Source organism: Macaca mulatta, chromosome 3 (genome assembly GCF_049350105.2).
Source record: "Macaca mulatta isolate MMU2019108-1 chromosome 3, T2T-MMU8v2.0, whole genome shotgun sequence".
NCBI lineage: Eukaryota > Metazoa > Chordata > Mammalia > Primates > Cercopithecidae > Macaca > Macaca mulatta.
In genome coordinates this window covers 91495406-91511212 of record NC_133408.1, presented here as the reverse complement: position 1 = coordinate 91511212, position 15807 = coordinate 91495406, and the positions used below count along the sequence as shown (strand labels likewise).

At 42.5% G+C, this 15807-nt stretch overlaps 1 protein-coding gene across 7 annotated transcripts in view; it reads right to left on the bottom strand.

Annotated features, from left to right (window-relative positions):
- The window catches only part of ELMO1 (engulfment and cell motility 1), a 575941-nt gene that overhangs the window by 8570 nt on the left and 551564 nt on the right, over positions 1–15807 (bottom strand). For all 7 annotated transcript variants that reach the window (XM_015133709.3, XM_077995014.1, NM_001257647.1 and 4 more), the window contains 2 exon segments: positions 14781–14888; positions 7138–7220 (listed from right to left, as the gene is read on the bottom strand). In XM_015133709.3, coding sequence (XP_014989195.1) covers positions 7138–7220; positions 14781–14888 — 191 coding nt within the window.

Genomic DNA, 15807 nt, shown 5'->3' with positions numbered 1-15807 from the left:
TTTAGGCCCTGACTCAGGCCTACCCAGTAAAGACAATAATGTAAAAAGGAAGTTTGCTGAAACAAGCAAACAAAAACAATTTGCCATTAAGTACAGCATCTGTTTCCATAACCATCTCTCTTGGGACTTTTAATTTATAAATTAAAAGAGTCACAGACTTACTATTAGTACTATAAATTCATATCATCCTTTAAAAAAAATCAGTATGAAAATCATATCAAGAACCAGAGATGCTATGCCTGAGATAATTTCAAAAGAAAAATTCAAAAGAAAGCAAAAGCCAAATATTATTATCTGAAAGAACATTATGAGAAACTAACCTCTCCCTCTTTTGGGTAATAAAGATATCATAAATTTGCCACCAAGGGAAATATGTTTGGCCAATCATTCAGTAAGATAATTATGGGGAGCCGAAGTTAAGTGGAGAAAAGCATGAGACATGAACACCGTGTACACACTGATCACAATTATGAATAATTCCTACTTATGGACAGAGACTGGAAAGAAATATGGGAAATGAAAATAATTATGGTAAGGTGACAGGTCATAGGTCATTATCTCTTCTTACAACTGTTTTTTCAACAAAATGCTATGCTATAATTTCAAAAATTCATAAAAATTATTCTCAGATTTGGCATGTTCATTAAAATGACAATTTCTTCACTAATCTTGGAGTCATTTATTAGGCAAACTCTCTGACTCATACTTGAGAGATTGGAGAAAAAGGAGGGAGTGAACTTTGCTTCTGAACAACCAGTCAGGATATTACAGGGGGCCCTCAGAGGTAAACAGGAAAAGGTAAAGTTCATCCAGGCCCCTTTGGGCTGACCCTGGGTGACAAGTGCCTGACTGCTCAGGGAGATCACCCCTGGCTGACAGGAGCTGGTGTGAACAGCACCACAGCCCAGATGTGCTCCCGACAGGATGCTGAAGTCACTCGAGACCGGAGTGTCAGCGTGGTTACTGCTGTGATACTTTCTCTTCTGCAGGGGGATGGAGAAGGAAGGAAAAGGAGGGAGCATGCGAACTTTGGGCTTTGCCCTTCTATGACATATACCACTCACGACGTGAATGATCGGAACTGTCATGACCTAGATTCCTGATAAACACAGGCAAGAAATGGGAAATTCGTGAGAATGTCAATTCCCACTTTAATTTCACCAAAGCTGCCTGGGAGGGGGTGGGAGGAATTAATTCTCTGAGCTGCATGTCTGTGTTAAAGGGTGCTATCGCTTATAATGGGTTTTATTGATGTCTCTGGCTTGCTGTTGTTGAGTCATTAGTGAAGGTCAGCTCTTCAGCACTTGGAGCAGGGAGGCTGCAGAGCTGGGAGCAATGGCACCTCTCAGGCTAACACTCCAGAAGCTGCCACCTGTCCACACCGTCCATGAGGGAGAAGGTGCCAGGTGGTGAAGGAGTAGACTGTCACTGATCTGTGTCCCTCTCAGGGCCTACTTGCCTCCACACACCACAACACTCACTTAGACATCGAATGCTCAGGGGCTTTGTTGCTCATGACTGAAGCTCTTTTATTCCTCTGGTTTTAATGCAGTGAAAAATTACATCTAGAAGCAGCTTCTCTCCATTCTCTGCTGCACTGATGCCTGCTTGCCACCTTGTCATGTGGAGGAAGCCTGAGTTCTAGGGAAAGTGGAGGCAGAGGAAACCGAACATCCTTTCATGCCCTGAGGCCCCTGACCTTTGTACTCAACGCTCTGGCCCTGGGACAGATGACAAGGCACACTGTGTCAGCGGATGCTCAGGAAAATGGTTCCTGGGTTTGGGGACTGCCATCTTCCATGGGTCAAATGAGGGACTGATTGATGACAAGAGTAGAGTTCTATGCAACACATTTTCAGTGTGCAGTGTTGGCTGTCAATCCTTATGTTGTTGGAGGGTAACGCACCACATTTGGCCATTTTGCTAGCATTCACTTAACTATGCTGGTTCTCTATTTATCCAGGTCATCATGAGGGCAAAACCTTTTGATAAAAGACACAGGATATAACTTGGCATGTGTGTGGGTGTTAAATTATGGTCACAGAAATAGCAGTAGATTTCAGAGCTATAGTGTATTACTGCCCAGATATCTATGAATTTGAGTTTCTATTTTAGAAGGCAAAAACCAATCATTCATATCATCCACTCACTCATGTAGTACACAACAGAGATTACCTTCTTCAGGTAGTTATAACTCTCCAGCCCCCATCTATCTTAGCAGTGTAACTGGCCAAGAGTTCTCCAACTCACATTCTTCTCCTCATCCCCATCCATCCTATACTCCAAATTCAGTGTTTCCCAATTAGAGGATGCTGTTCACATGAGCAAAGGCCCTTGTGCCTTTTCAGACTGTTTCCTCCTCTTGGAAAGTCTTCTCCTCACTTCTCTGCCTGGCCAATTCCTTTTCAAAAGCTAGATCAGATGCCATTTCCGGCATCGGCCTTTCTCAATTCTTCCAGGCTCCCTCTGTGTTTAATTTTTTTTGGCATAAACATATTAAATTGTAATTGCATATTTAAATATAAATCTTATCTACTGGACACCTAGGACCAGAGGCCAGGTCATATTTATCTTTGGATTCCTGGCACCTAGGACAAAGGAGATGCTCAATACATTGCTGAATGAATGAATGAGTGGATGATGAATGAAGTAAATGTGAATAAAGGGCTTTCTGGCTAAGACCAGGATTTTCAAACTGATGCAAGGACATCAGCTTCAGTAGAATATGCTTCTTATTTCAGGTTTAAGCACCACACTAGAAAAACAAATGCTTAATTCTGGCAAATAGGAAGATGGAAGCTTCTCATATACCAAATACACTCCTATCTGAATCAATGAATCTTCACTCTGGTGGTTTCATGTTGACTGTTGAACTAAAAGCCCCAAATCCAGTCAAACAAGTACCAAGAATGCCCACCTTAAAGCACACAGCCACAAACCAGCTTATCTTTATAGAGTTTGAATTTAGAATCCTTAATCCTTGTAAATCTAAACCTTCCAACTGAATTTCCATCTACTCATGGCAATTCTTTTCAAGTCTCAATGAGAAATTTTCTGATCCCTGTGTGAAGAACCCAGCATTTCTTGTCTCCATAAAAATGTGCCTGCTGCACTGACCTCTGTTAAACAGAGTAGACTCTAAGCTCCAGAAAGACAGGACCCCGGCTACCCCATTTACATCCTATGCTATTTCAGGCACTCCCATGCTGGCTGACTGGATGACTGACTACATGAACAAATGCCTCTGCAGCAGACACCCCAAGGGAAAGGACCAATTTTCTTCTTTCTGTTCTCAGGGTCCTGCTGGGAACATCAGCAGAGACTGAGTGGGTGAGAGGATGATCAGTTACCAACACTCTGCCATTAACGAACTATCTCCTTTACTGATGCCAATGTCTCAGTTTGCCTTGCTCGGTCATTAAGTTAACCATGGGTCTCATGGCACAAAATGTCAAAAGCTGTTCCACAGCTGGAAACACTGTCCAAAGAGCCAGCAATTTGCCTTGGTTATCGTCCATCCACTGTGCACTGACAGACCTCTTATGAACACATTTTGGTCGATTCTCCTTTTAGGCTGCAGGTCCCCCTTTCCTACCCAGAAATCCCAGAGGTAGACAGGGGGGCACCTCTGGAGTACAGGGAAAGGGGTGTGGGTTGGGGGGTTCAGCAGGTAAAATTGTGGCTTTCCTTCTGCCTTTTGATATTTTTGCTTGATGACATGGTATATATGAATGCTATTAACATTGCAAAACAAGTAAATTCCATATATTTGCCAATTAAAGGGCCAGGCTGCTTGAAATTCTGCTAGTATCATCCCTCATGTCAGACTGGAAGGGCCCAGGGTAGCTAGAAATATGGGCCAGTGAGTCCCAGGAACTAGCCTCTATTTGCAGTCTTATCTGTTTACAGTAGCGTACTCCATCCATCCATCATCCTCCAGCTGTCCATCCATCATCCATCTATCCATCATCATCCATCCTGTGTTTTATGAGTGTCATGACAATACGTGAAAAATAAAGGTTGCAAAACATCATTTACTCGGTTTTACTTTTTTAGTCTCCTTTAAGTAGAGAGGAGTCTGATACAAGAAGGCCAAATATACTACCTCACATGTTCAAATGAAATCATCTCCACATCTGTTATATTGGTGACACTCATTTTTTTCTTGGTTGGCCAGGCTAAAAGTTTATCAATTTTATTCATCTTTTCAAAGTACCAGTTTTTGGTTTTGATTTTCTCTACTGATTTCAGTTTCATTGATTTCTACTCTAAATTTTATTATTTCTTTTTTTTTTCTGCTTGCTTTAGGCTTAAATTGCTCTCCTTTCTTAGTGTCCTAAGGTGGAAGCTTTATTGATTTTAGTTATTTTTTCTTTTCTAATGTAGTTATTCAATGCTATAAATTTCCCTCTAAGCACTGCCTTCACTGCATCTCACACATTTTGGTAAGCTGGATTTTCATTTTATTTAGTTTGAAACATTGTGCAATTTCTCTTGGGAATTCTTCCTGGAACTGTGGGTTATTTAGAAGTGTGTTGTTAAATTTCCAAATATTTGGGGGATTTTCCAGCTGTCTTTCTGCTACTGATTTCTAGTTTAATTCCACTGTGATCTGAGAACATACTTTGTATAACTACTGTTCTTTAAATTTTTTAAGACATGTTTTACAATCCAAAACGTGGTCTATCTTGGTGAATGTTTCCTTTGAGCTTGTGAAGGATGTGTATTCTGCCGTTGCTGAGTGGATTATTCTATTAATATCAATTAGATCAAGCTGATTTATGGTGCTGCTCAGGTTATCAATATTCTTGATTTTCTGCCTGCCTGGTGTATTGATTACTGACCGAGGGATGTTGAAGTCTCCGATATATTAATAGTAATGAATTTGTCTATTTCTCCTTTCTGTTCTATCAGTTTCATAACTCATGTATTTTGATATCTTCATGTTAAGTTCAGACATGTTAAGGATTATTATGTCTTCTTGGACATCTGACTTTCCACATTCCATGGTGATGGTTTGCCTTCAACCTCAGTTCTAGGATAGGTCCAAGAAAACTTGCTGATTTTCACTTTGTTCTGCTGCTTTTTTTTTTTTTTTTTTTTTTTGAGACGGAGTTTCACTCTTGTTGCCCAGGCTAGAGTGCAGTGACGTGATCTCGGCTCACCGCAACCTCTGCCTCCCGGGTTCAAGCGATTCTCCTGCCTCAGCCTCCCAAGTAGCTGGAACTACAGGCGCCTGCCACCACACCTGGCTACTTTTTTGTATTTTTAGTAGAGACGAGGTTTCACTATGTTGGCCAGGCTGTTGGTCTCGAACTCCTGACCTCGTGATCCACCCACCTCGGCCTCCCAAAGTGCTGGGATTACAGGAGTAAGCCACCGCACCTGGCCCACTTCTCCTTTTTGTGAGGATGGGAGCACAACTCTCAAGCTCTTTACATGTTGGGGCTGAAACAGGTGGTCCCTCCACACCTATTTTACATAATTCCCTGTCTTTATTTAGCACACTTGAACTCTGGCAGGTTGCTATTTTTCCAGGTACACCCTTCCTGGTCTTCTCTGGGTTGCAGACTCCCAGACCCCTATTATTGCCAATTTCTCCACACTGTTTCCAGCTCAGCCCCAAGTGTTATGTAAACATGGGGACCTTCTTGGCTGAAGCAGAACCAGTGCTCTCCGAGATTGTGGAGAGAACACCTGACATGGGCAGCATATGGTAATCCTGGCTGGTGTTGAAGAAAGTCTGCCCCACAAGAGGCGAACCATGAAAACTGGAGATTTGCTGCTAAAGCTAAGGATGCTTCTCTAATCTGCTCAGCTATAGAATCTCTGTCTCCCCACAGCATGCAGAAGAGAGAAACGGAAACCCCCGTCGGTGCTGTGTAACAGAGAGGCCATAGATCCTGGCCTCTTGGGCATACCCTGCCATCAGTATGCTTGCCAATCAAATGTGTTACATGACAGTGCTGTGCTGGGCTCAACAAAGTAGGAGTTCCCATGGAGTTGAGGTGAGTTATACTTATAGAACTTAAGAAGGAAAGATCTTACAATCAGCCTCTTCAGCTGCATCCCCTGCCCTCTGCCTTCCTGAACAGTATTTTCACAGCACTTTTGTTTTTCCTTAACTATAGATAGGGCCATCCTACAAAGAACTGGATTCTCTTTGTCTTACAACAATAGAAATTACAGAGTGGAAACTATTTATTTTAACTCTGATTGGTAAATAGATTGTATATCATTTTAGTGTCCCTCTTAGACACTGACACTGGAAATAAAGATGCAATCTATTGCTCTATGTGACATTTTTGGTACCAGATTATCTGGGTACTCCAGATAATCTGGATACTTTTGTTCATTAATGGTATAGATCACAAGATTCTAAGAGGCATAAACAAAGAACTGGCTCCCTGATGGCCTCTCCAGCGGGCAAGAGAAATTCTTTTATCTTTTCAAATAATGTTCCCTCCTGTGCCCTCTGTAATGGAATGATAATGGAATGGTTGGTAAACTAGGAGGGGATGGTGAAAGGTATTGCAGTATGAAAGGTATTGCAGGGCTTAATACACACCTCTGGGAAAATTTTCTCCTTCAGTCTGAGTTGGAGATATTTCACAGCCTACTTTCCACAATGCTAAAGGGTATCAGGCCTTTAAAATTTTCTAAGATGCTTTGAGTCAGCAGCTCTCTGCCTGTCCTAGGCTTCGCTGAGAGCCCGGGGAGGATATTAAGAGCATGATTACAGCAGGAGAAAATGAAAGATGTTGGGGTGGAAGTTGGAGAAGAGAGAAATAAACATAAATGGGGGAGGTGAGGAGAGGCCCAGGGAATGGATGGATGAGCAGAGGGGGCTCAAGAGAGGACAAAGTGACAATAGTAAGGGCAATTCTCAGGGTTGGAAGTAGACAGGAAGTGAGAGAATGGAAGAGATGGTGAGCATCAGAAAAGTCATCAGGAAGAGAAAGAATGAGGGTAAGAGATGTAAATGGAATCGGGACAGGAAACAGGAGAGCTGAGTAAGAGAGGTGTGTCGGAACACATGCACACACACAAACACTGCTATAAAGGAGGGCTGGGCTGGCTGCAGTTGCTGACTGCATTGGGCAAACAGAGTTATTTGCAATAATCTGGAAATCATACCTTGTTTTGTTTAAGGGCACCTTTCTCTTTCATATGAGGGCAGTCCTTTCCCGTCACCACGGCTTTGATATCTGCCACCGGCACTGCAATTCATAAAAGAAAATGCAAGTAACTACACCATGTGAAAGCTTCGATGTCAATAAAGAAGCAGGACTAAGCACTGGGTCCGCTACTGTGGTTGTCATTCCCAGAAACTACTGCAAAAAGAGAAAAGAAGATTGTGGAAAAGAGGAAGAGAAGCCAGGTACTGTCCCAGGACTATAAACTAAAATATATCTTATATTCTCATAAAAAGCATCCCTGGGGAGAAAGAACTTGCTTGTAAGCAGAATTTGGTTCAGTGAAACAAAGACCTATAAAAAAACACCGATCATAGTACTGTTTGAAGTGATGGCATTAGAAGCAGTAGTAGAAATAACAGTGACCGTAGTAATAACAGTGATACTCATACTGATATTACAGAGGGCTCCTGTGTGACAAGAGCAATGCCAAGTGCTTTACATATATCAGTATCTCTTGCTATAGCATTTGCATCTATTTAGTTTCTGAGTTTTTGGATAATGAGAGAAAGCAGCCCTCCCTCAAAAAATTTATCCCACTCTAAATAGTTCTGAACTCTCACTCTCCAAAATCTCTTTCTCTGCCATCTCATTAATTCTGTAAAGCAGGTTTTATTATCCCTGTTTTACAGACAACAAAACTAAACTCAATTAAACAAAGGGAGAATTCCTTTCTGATACAGGATTCTGGAAATAATGCAGTTAGACAAAATGATGTTATCTTATGTCTTACTCTGGAGTTGGAGGAAGATAAGAAAAGATATGGAAGGGTTTGTGCACTTAAAACTTTTGTTAAGATCAGGTGAAAGAGTCTGGGAATAGTAAGTGGATCATGCCTGTAATTCTAGCACTTTGAAGGGCTAAGGCAGGAAGATTGCTTAAGGCCAGGACATTGAGACCAGCCTTGGTAACATAGGGAGACCCTGTCTCTACAAAAAATGAAATGAAAATAAAAAATTAAAAACAAAAAGATCAACTGTAAGAAAGAAGGCAATAGGATGGTTTGGAACCTTAATTTAAAGTAATGCAAAGTCATCTGCCCCTCTCCAATCCCTAACCCTTCAGCCCCACATGGGTTTATGAATCAAGGTATGCACACTGGCTAGTGTGGCTTTACCAAGAATTTGGGATATGTGGGAATGCCAAGTAATCAATTCCTTAGACTCTCTTAATGATGAAGATGATGAGAGATTTCATAGTTAAAGCTCACATCTTTTTATTGGGCAACTGGGTTGTGAAGGTGAGAGATAAGGATAAAATTACAGAATACCTAGAATATTAAAACAATAGACAGGAAGGCCTCAAAAGCTAACATTTTCCAGGTACCCTAAAATTGCTAAGAATTTGGTCCATATCTGTTGACACTCCTAGAATATTAAAACAATAGACAAGAAGGCCTCAAATGCTAACATTTTCCAGGTGCCCTAAAATTACTAAGAACTTTGTCCATATCTGTTGACACTCCTAGGCCTCTCTGTAACCCTAAGAAGAGTGGGGTTGTGATGAATCCTCCAGGAATCTCTGTAGGTTCCCCTGCCATATCTCACCACATCTTGCAACCTGATTCTGGACCCTTCTGGTAGACATTACTTGTAGTTATGAATAGCTGTCTCTCCTTTCCTTCTGGACACATAGAAAACTACACTTCCCAGCAACCTTTGCAGTCAGGTCATGTGATTAATTTTAGCCAATGAAATGTGAAAGGAAATGCTACTTTTCTAGGTGGAGGCCCTCCATTCTGTCTTCCCCTGCCGCAGAAACTGAAGGAGTGACCTGTTCCATCCAGATGGCACAGGAGAGGCTCAGGGAATGGATGGATGAGCAGAGGAGGCTCAGGGAAGACAAGGTGACGATAGTCAGAGGGCAATTCTTAGGGCTGGAAATAAACAGGAAGTGAGAAGATGGAAGACATGGTGCACACTGGTCTGTGTTCCTGAGTGACTATATGGAGCAGCCCTTTGCCAACCTGTGTATGTTGTATAAAGTGAGTGAGAAGTAACTTTTTGTTGTGCAAGCCATGGAGATTTTGGGGTTGTTTATCCCTGCAGCACATGGTAGCAATATAGCCCCACCTGACTGATCTCAGATCCCTTTTCTGCCTCTTTGCCTGACCCCCTTGGGGTTGGCATCTTCCTGTGGGTGGTCTCTGTGATTCCTGAACCCACCATTGACCATGAACACTGACTTCAGTTCTCCTCAAATCCATTTTCATAACCAAGAACTGGCCTCCTTTCCCTCAGTAGCTGATCTGGCTGCCTAATCCCTACCCTAGGAAGGGACATTTGGATACTCTGGGAAGTTGGCTAACTTTCCAATGGAAAACCACCATTGAAGGGAATGTGATATAGTCAACAAACTCATTCTAAGAAACGTTCTCAAGATTCAAATAGAGTTTGAGTCACAAGTGCCTTGTAGAAAGTTTTTGTGTTATAATATACAGCATGGTCCATGAACTAGAGAGAGTGTCCACAGTCTACAATTGGTAAGTTAGCCCTTAGCTTTGAAAACCCATTGTATGGAATGTGATAAGAGTAACACCATAGTCTGTCCTGGGGGTGGTCTTCAGAATCTCTAACAGAAAGGCTTCCAAGGAGAAGAGTCACTTTTTCACTAGGTTTTGTGGAAGTACATGTATATTTTTTAACATGCATTGTCCCTTGTCCTAGAGACCAGCTGCTACATCATTCATAGGATTATGACTAAAAGGAAAACAAAAAGTTCTAAAAATACAGTGTAGCTTTTAAAGGTTGCTTTTTGCATAGTTTGTCTCTAGATGCACCAGAAGATTAGGCATTGGAAAGGCTCAAATGCTGGCCTCTCTATTCTCATGAGCAGAAACAGAGGGGTCAGACCCATATCTCCGGAATCTACACTCTAAGGAGACCGCAGGGAGCTCTTGATGACTTCAAAGCCAGGCTAGCATTTTGATGAGGCCTTTTTTATGGAAGCACTATAAAGAAGGGGGGTCCAGATCTGTGAGAATCAGGGTCACCAGTGAAGAACGAACCCTCCCGCCACATTTACCCCCTGGGGCATGGCCTCATTTCTTTCTATGCTTTTTATAGTTTGAGCTGGGTTGAGACCATCTTAATTCAACACTCCTATTTTACAGATGGGAAGACTGACCCTAAAGGGAAGAAATCAATTATGCAATGACACAGAGCTAGGCTAGTAGGGGAAAAGAGCTGGGTTTAGTGATTCTTCTTCCACTCCATGTTCCCTTGTTAGGCCATGATTTCTCCCTTTGTAAGGGGCCAGCCCCCTAAATCATGCTGAGCACAGCCCTAAATGTAGTTATCACTTCAGATGTTCAGGAAACTCTTTGATTGCTAATACCCGTGGAAGGAAGTTTAATTGTGATTTAAAACAAAACTACTACTGAAAAAGCAAATGTGGCCACCCACGATGAAAACAGTTTCAGCTTTCATCACTGAGATCCAAGTTCAGGCAGAAACCATTCAGAGGAAGTAGCTAGGAAGGCTTGAGCTCTTGCTGTGTGCACAGCTCCGTAGTAGAAGCTCCTGTGGGTAGAAATATGAGGAGGTACAGGCTGATCCCAGGATAGCTGCATGAAGAATCTGGTCTCTTTGGCCTAGCAGATCAGCCACATGACATGGAATGGTGGGGAGAGATGTGCCTTTGGAATCAGAGTGCCAGGGTTTGAATTCTACATCCACTAGCCCACTACTACTTTGGGCTTAAGTTTTCAGAACCTCAGTTTCCTTGTCTGCAATGTGTAACTCTAACATTATCTATCCCATATGGTTGCTCTGAGAGTTAAATCCTGATGCTGGAGCTGAGATCACTGTTGATTTTTAATCTAGGCAGTATACAGTAGTGGGTGAAAATCTGGGCCATGGAGTTAGACAGTTACATTCAGATCTTTGCTTTACTATTTACTAATCTTATGACTTTGAATAAGTTACTTAATCTTTCTGTATCTCAGTTTCCTTTCTGTAAAATATGGACAATATTATCTACCTCTTTAGGTTGTTGAGAATAATTTACGTAAAGCCCTTAGCATAGGGCCTGGTATATAGTAAGCACTCAATAAATGCCATTTGCAATTATTCCCATTATCAATAATCAGATAATGTTAATTCTGTAGATGGAGGGACCTGAATTATTCTGTGTGCTTTGGTGACCCAAATTGCCTACGGTGCCTCCCTGTGTTGCTGCTCTCCGCATCCACTGGAGCAGGCTTAATCTCCACATGGGCGGGTGAGCCAGCACTTTCCTCCCTGCCCCCTCTGATGAGGGAGTGAGGAATGCTGGCCTAGATTCTTTCAAAGGGAGGCAGTGAGGAACCCAGGGCATGGCTGCAAAGCAATGGGGTCCTGTGTGTGTTGGGGGCTATGACAACCTGTAAGTCAGCTTGGGAGGGATATGGGGAAGGTGGGGCTGTAAGAAGATGTCGATTTTCAAAGGCCAAGTTTCCTGACAAAGAAAAGCAACACAAAATGAAAGATTTCCTAAAGCTTTGGAGAAGACAGCCGAAGAGGCACCCTCAATCATGTGCACTGTCTGTATTAAGAAAACTCCATTTTACTATTTGATTTATCAATAGCTCATTATTCAGCACTGATTAACTCAAGGGGCGCAAGACGATCTCTGCCTTGGTCTCAAGAGAGGGCAATGGTACATGGCAAGAGCAAAGACACTGAACATTAATTAAAGGCACGACTCATTTTTCCAGTGGAATGGGGTTTCTGACTTTTAAGGGTTCCAAAAGGTGGCTATTTTGCTCTAGGCAGAATGCAGAATTGGAATTAAATGCAAACCAAGGTGGCAGGCCTGCAGCAGGAAACCTCAGCTTCCTAGGCCGTTTTTTTTTTTTGTCTCAGGCACAGTATTGCTTCATTTCAACTCATTACATGAGTATCCCCATTTCTCTAGCACATACGTGCAGAAGGATACAATCTTACTAGTACACACACACTCTCTCTCTTTCTCTCTCACACACACACTCTCCCACAAGGTGTGGATAAATACTTGTGCAGATAAATAGATCCGCACAAGTATGCAATCTTAGTTCATCATGCAATGGATAAACTGTTTTTGGAGCAGCTCTTTGGAACTTCATTTCAGAGGAAAACGGTTGCTAAGAGTTTTGGAGGCATGGTCAGGAGGGGCTATCACAACCCCTTCAAGAACCAGCCTTGCTCAGTGGCCACTGTGAAAAGCTGTGTGGAGATTTGCAGCTGTGGCCTTGCTCTCCTGCACTCACCCTGGCAAGCCGGCTCTCCCTGGCATCAGCACCTCTGGTTCCAGGTTAGTTATTTTCACCCTGGAGTCTTGGGGGTGAGGGTCTTAGCAGAGCTGGGGGACATCAGCTTGTGGGCAAGACCAGGAACTGCCCCTACACAAGGCTTTGTTGCTGTGGCTGCCAATTTCCTAGGTAGCTGGCCATTTAGCATGGGGGTGCTGTGCTAACACCTGGTAAACCTGTCAGTCAAGTGCCTATCTTTGGGTTGAGAAGTGATTACATCCCTGTAAACACGGGGCTAAACACTATGTCCTGTTAGTGGGAGAGCAGATTCACTGGACCATATGGGGAGTCAGGTTGTGTTTGTTCTGTCCTGACCACTTTTCCCCTTGTGACAGGTTAAGAATGGGGCTGTGGGGCCCGGACCTCCTGGGGAGCTGCTGTTTGTTTCAACCAACAATAACCTCTAACTCTTTCTGTTTAACCACTGCAGAGCAGTGATTCCACATCGCTGGGCTCTGGTCAGTTCCTAGTTCACAGGGGAGTTCACACCAGTGAGATTTTCACCAGTTAATAGCAAATGCAGAAAAATGAGGACACCGGTGTGAGTTTTTCAGCGAGCTAATTTAGTTTAGCAGAGGGGACTGTCTTTTATCTAAGATTAGGTCCTTCTTACTTTTTATTTTCTGGTAATTGAGGGACCTTTCTTTCATGAAAGGGTTGTGATATTAAACTTTAGTTAGATTTTATTTTTTTAATACCCTTTTTTTTTTTGGCCCAAGTTAAAAGTTAGCAACATACTATTAATTTACTTAAACTTTTTTTTTTTTTATAATTATTAGTGAAAGCCACGTTTGGGGAATCACAGCTCTCAAAATATGCATGTCAGAACCGCCTGGAACATCTGTTAAAACAGAGATGGCCGGTCCCCACCCACTGAGTTTCTGATTCAGCTGGGCTGGGGATGGGGTCTGAGAATGTGCATTGCTAAGAAATTCCGAGGTGATACTGCTGTTGATGTTCCAGGGACCACGTTTAGAGAATCACTGGTCTATAGCTTGGCCAAGGTGGGGTGGGGAAGGCTTGAACTGTAAAGGGAGGATCCTCATTTACAGGTAGAGGCCCAGGACACCCCTAACTCCTGCCCCAAAGCAGGGAGGCATAGACAGTGTCCCAGGCTCTCTGTAGCAGTGGATTTCAGATTTCTTTCTGTAAACCCTGACTTAGGGAGCCAATAATGTGGGCTGGGAAGAAAGTTCTCCTATGAAAGAAAACAAGATTGTTTTCTGAAACTAAATGACACTACAAAGACCAGACTGTCCCATTTTTAAGCTGGAGGAAGAGTGAATGTTCCAGGCTGTCTGCCTGAGATGTCAGCGCAGAGTCTGAATGTGTCAGGAAATTTCCCACTCCTGGGTTATTTTCGCCTTCAATGGCCGTGAGTTGTAAGGAAGGCAATCCAGATTTGACTTCCATGGGCCCCAGGGTGACAGGACAGAAGGTGTGAGACTCTGGGTAAGGACTCTATCTGGGACACGCTTATCTGAATACTGCAAGGTCAAGGTGACTTTTAAAGGTTATTTAAAAGTGCTCTGAATGTTTTCTCCCTCTCGGATTTTTCTACCTGGGATATCCTCTGAGGCTACGTTCATTTTATCTCATTTCTCCTCAAATTAATTTATCACCCTTGTGTATTTCAGTGTTTCTACAATACTTGTTTAATTTGTATGGCTAACACTGTCAAAATAACCTGGCACCTGGTTCCGTGTGGGGCTAAAAGAATCCTGCACATTACTGTCTCTTCAAAAGCATGCATGTTAAAACAGACAACATACAGAAAAAGTCAAAAAATATACAAGAGAAATATTTAGCAAACAGTAGAGGTAACTGATCATCATTTTCAGTGTCTTTGAGGGAAACTAGCTATATTTGGACCTGCCATTAACTCTGTGTCATAACTATGGGATACACAAAATTGTAAAGAATAAATGTTGTAGGGGTCAGGCATATACATTATGAAAATAAGAAATTATTATGGGTTTTCAGAAAAAGACAACTGACAGAGTCAGGTTTGTATTGGTTTTGCTCCTTGACACAGCACCTGGATAAACAATGTAAAAAGCGGACATTTGAACCCCAAGTTTACGTCTTTCAGTGAAGATACCTTTGCATCCATTTTACATTCTCCCCTGTTCAGTTCCAAAGCCCAAGTCCATCCAGGTCTTGCACTTGATGAGATGGCTCAGGCCAAGACTTACAACTAGATGAGATGTGTTCAAAGGGCTTACTTAGGCTGATAGTTTCGCTGCATGATATATTGTGATTAGGAAACAACCAACGGACCAACACTCAGGCTTCTGCCAAGGAGAGCTACTTACGTTTGTCCTGCAAGGAATCGTGAGGCACTTCTCCCTGAGGACTCTCTTCTAAGTCTCCGTAATGCAGGACTTTGTGATTTGGTGAAAGTCGACAATACCAAAACTTGTCTGAGAGAAAAAACACAAGTTTACAAGGTAAGTGATTCTGGTTTATAGAAATATGATCCTGGTTATTTCTTAATACTCTTGCCTGGAGGAAACAAGCAGTTCATCTGATTTTAAGTCCTGAGGAAGGATGAATTCTAGGGCCCTGCACAGTAACTTCCCTTTTGAGTTTGATACTTACTTATCACCTGTCCTGCTTGCTATACATTTGGTAACCATTAGTAAAGTCATCGACCCCTTCAAGCTCAACAGCAATAGATTTTAAGAGGTGGTGGTTTCCAGAGGGTATTTTATCACTAATGATAACCACCATAGGAACTGCTCCGTATTCATTTACAGACAAAAGAGGGAGGGAGATGTAGAAAAAAACAGATTTCTCAGAATGTTTCTGCTTCCACTTTCCTCTCTGAGAATTTCAGACTGTTGAGACAGTTGTGTCCAAGGCCATATTTTAGCTGATACAACAAACCCCTACCCTAGGCTACTACACACACATTAATCATGAACGAATTGTTAGGCAACTGGTGATACACACGGTGGGTGGGATTCATGAGGAATTCATCTAAATAATTCAGGGATTTAGCTACAGAATGGGGACATGCACAATCATTCTCCTAAACAACTTCCTCAACTTTACTGCCTCAGTCTCTCAAAAGTGAGAAGAAATTTTGAGTAAGCCTATGAGGCAGGAAGAAAGAGGCAAAGAGCACTTTTTATAGATTAGGGACTTGAACTGTGACAGCAATGCTTGTGCAGCTGTCTCCTCCAGGAAGCCCCCTTTGATCCCTGCAGCTGAAGGGCCTCTCCCCATCCTCTGAGATGTTCTAGAGTCTCCTTTGCACCACCAGTTTGGCTTGGACTGGCAATATTGGAGCCTAATGTTAACACCTTAGTATTTCCCATTATCTGCTACAGACCCTAG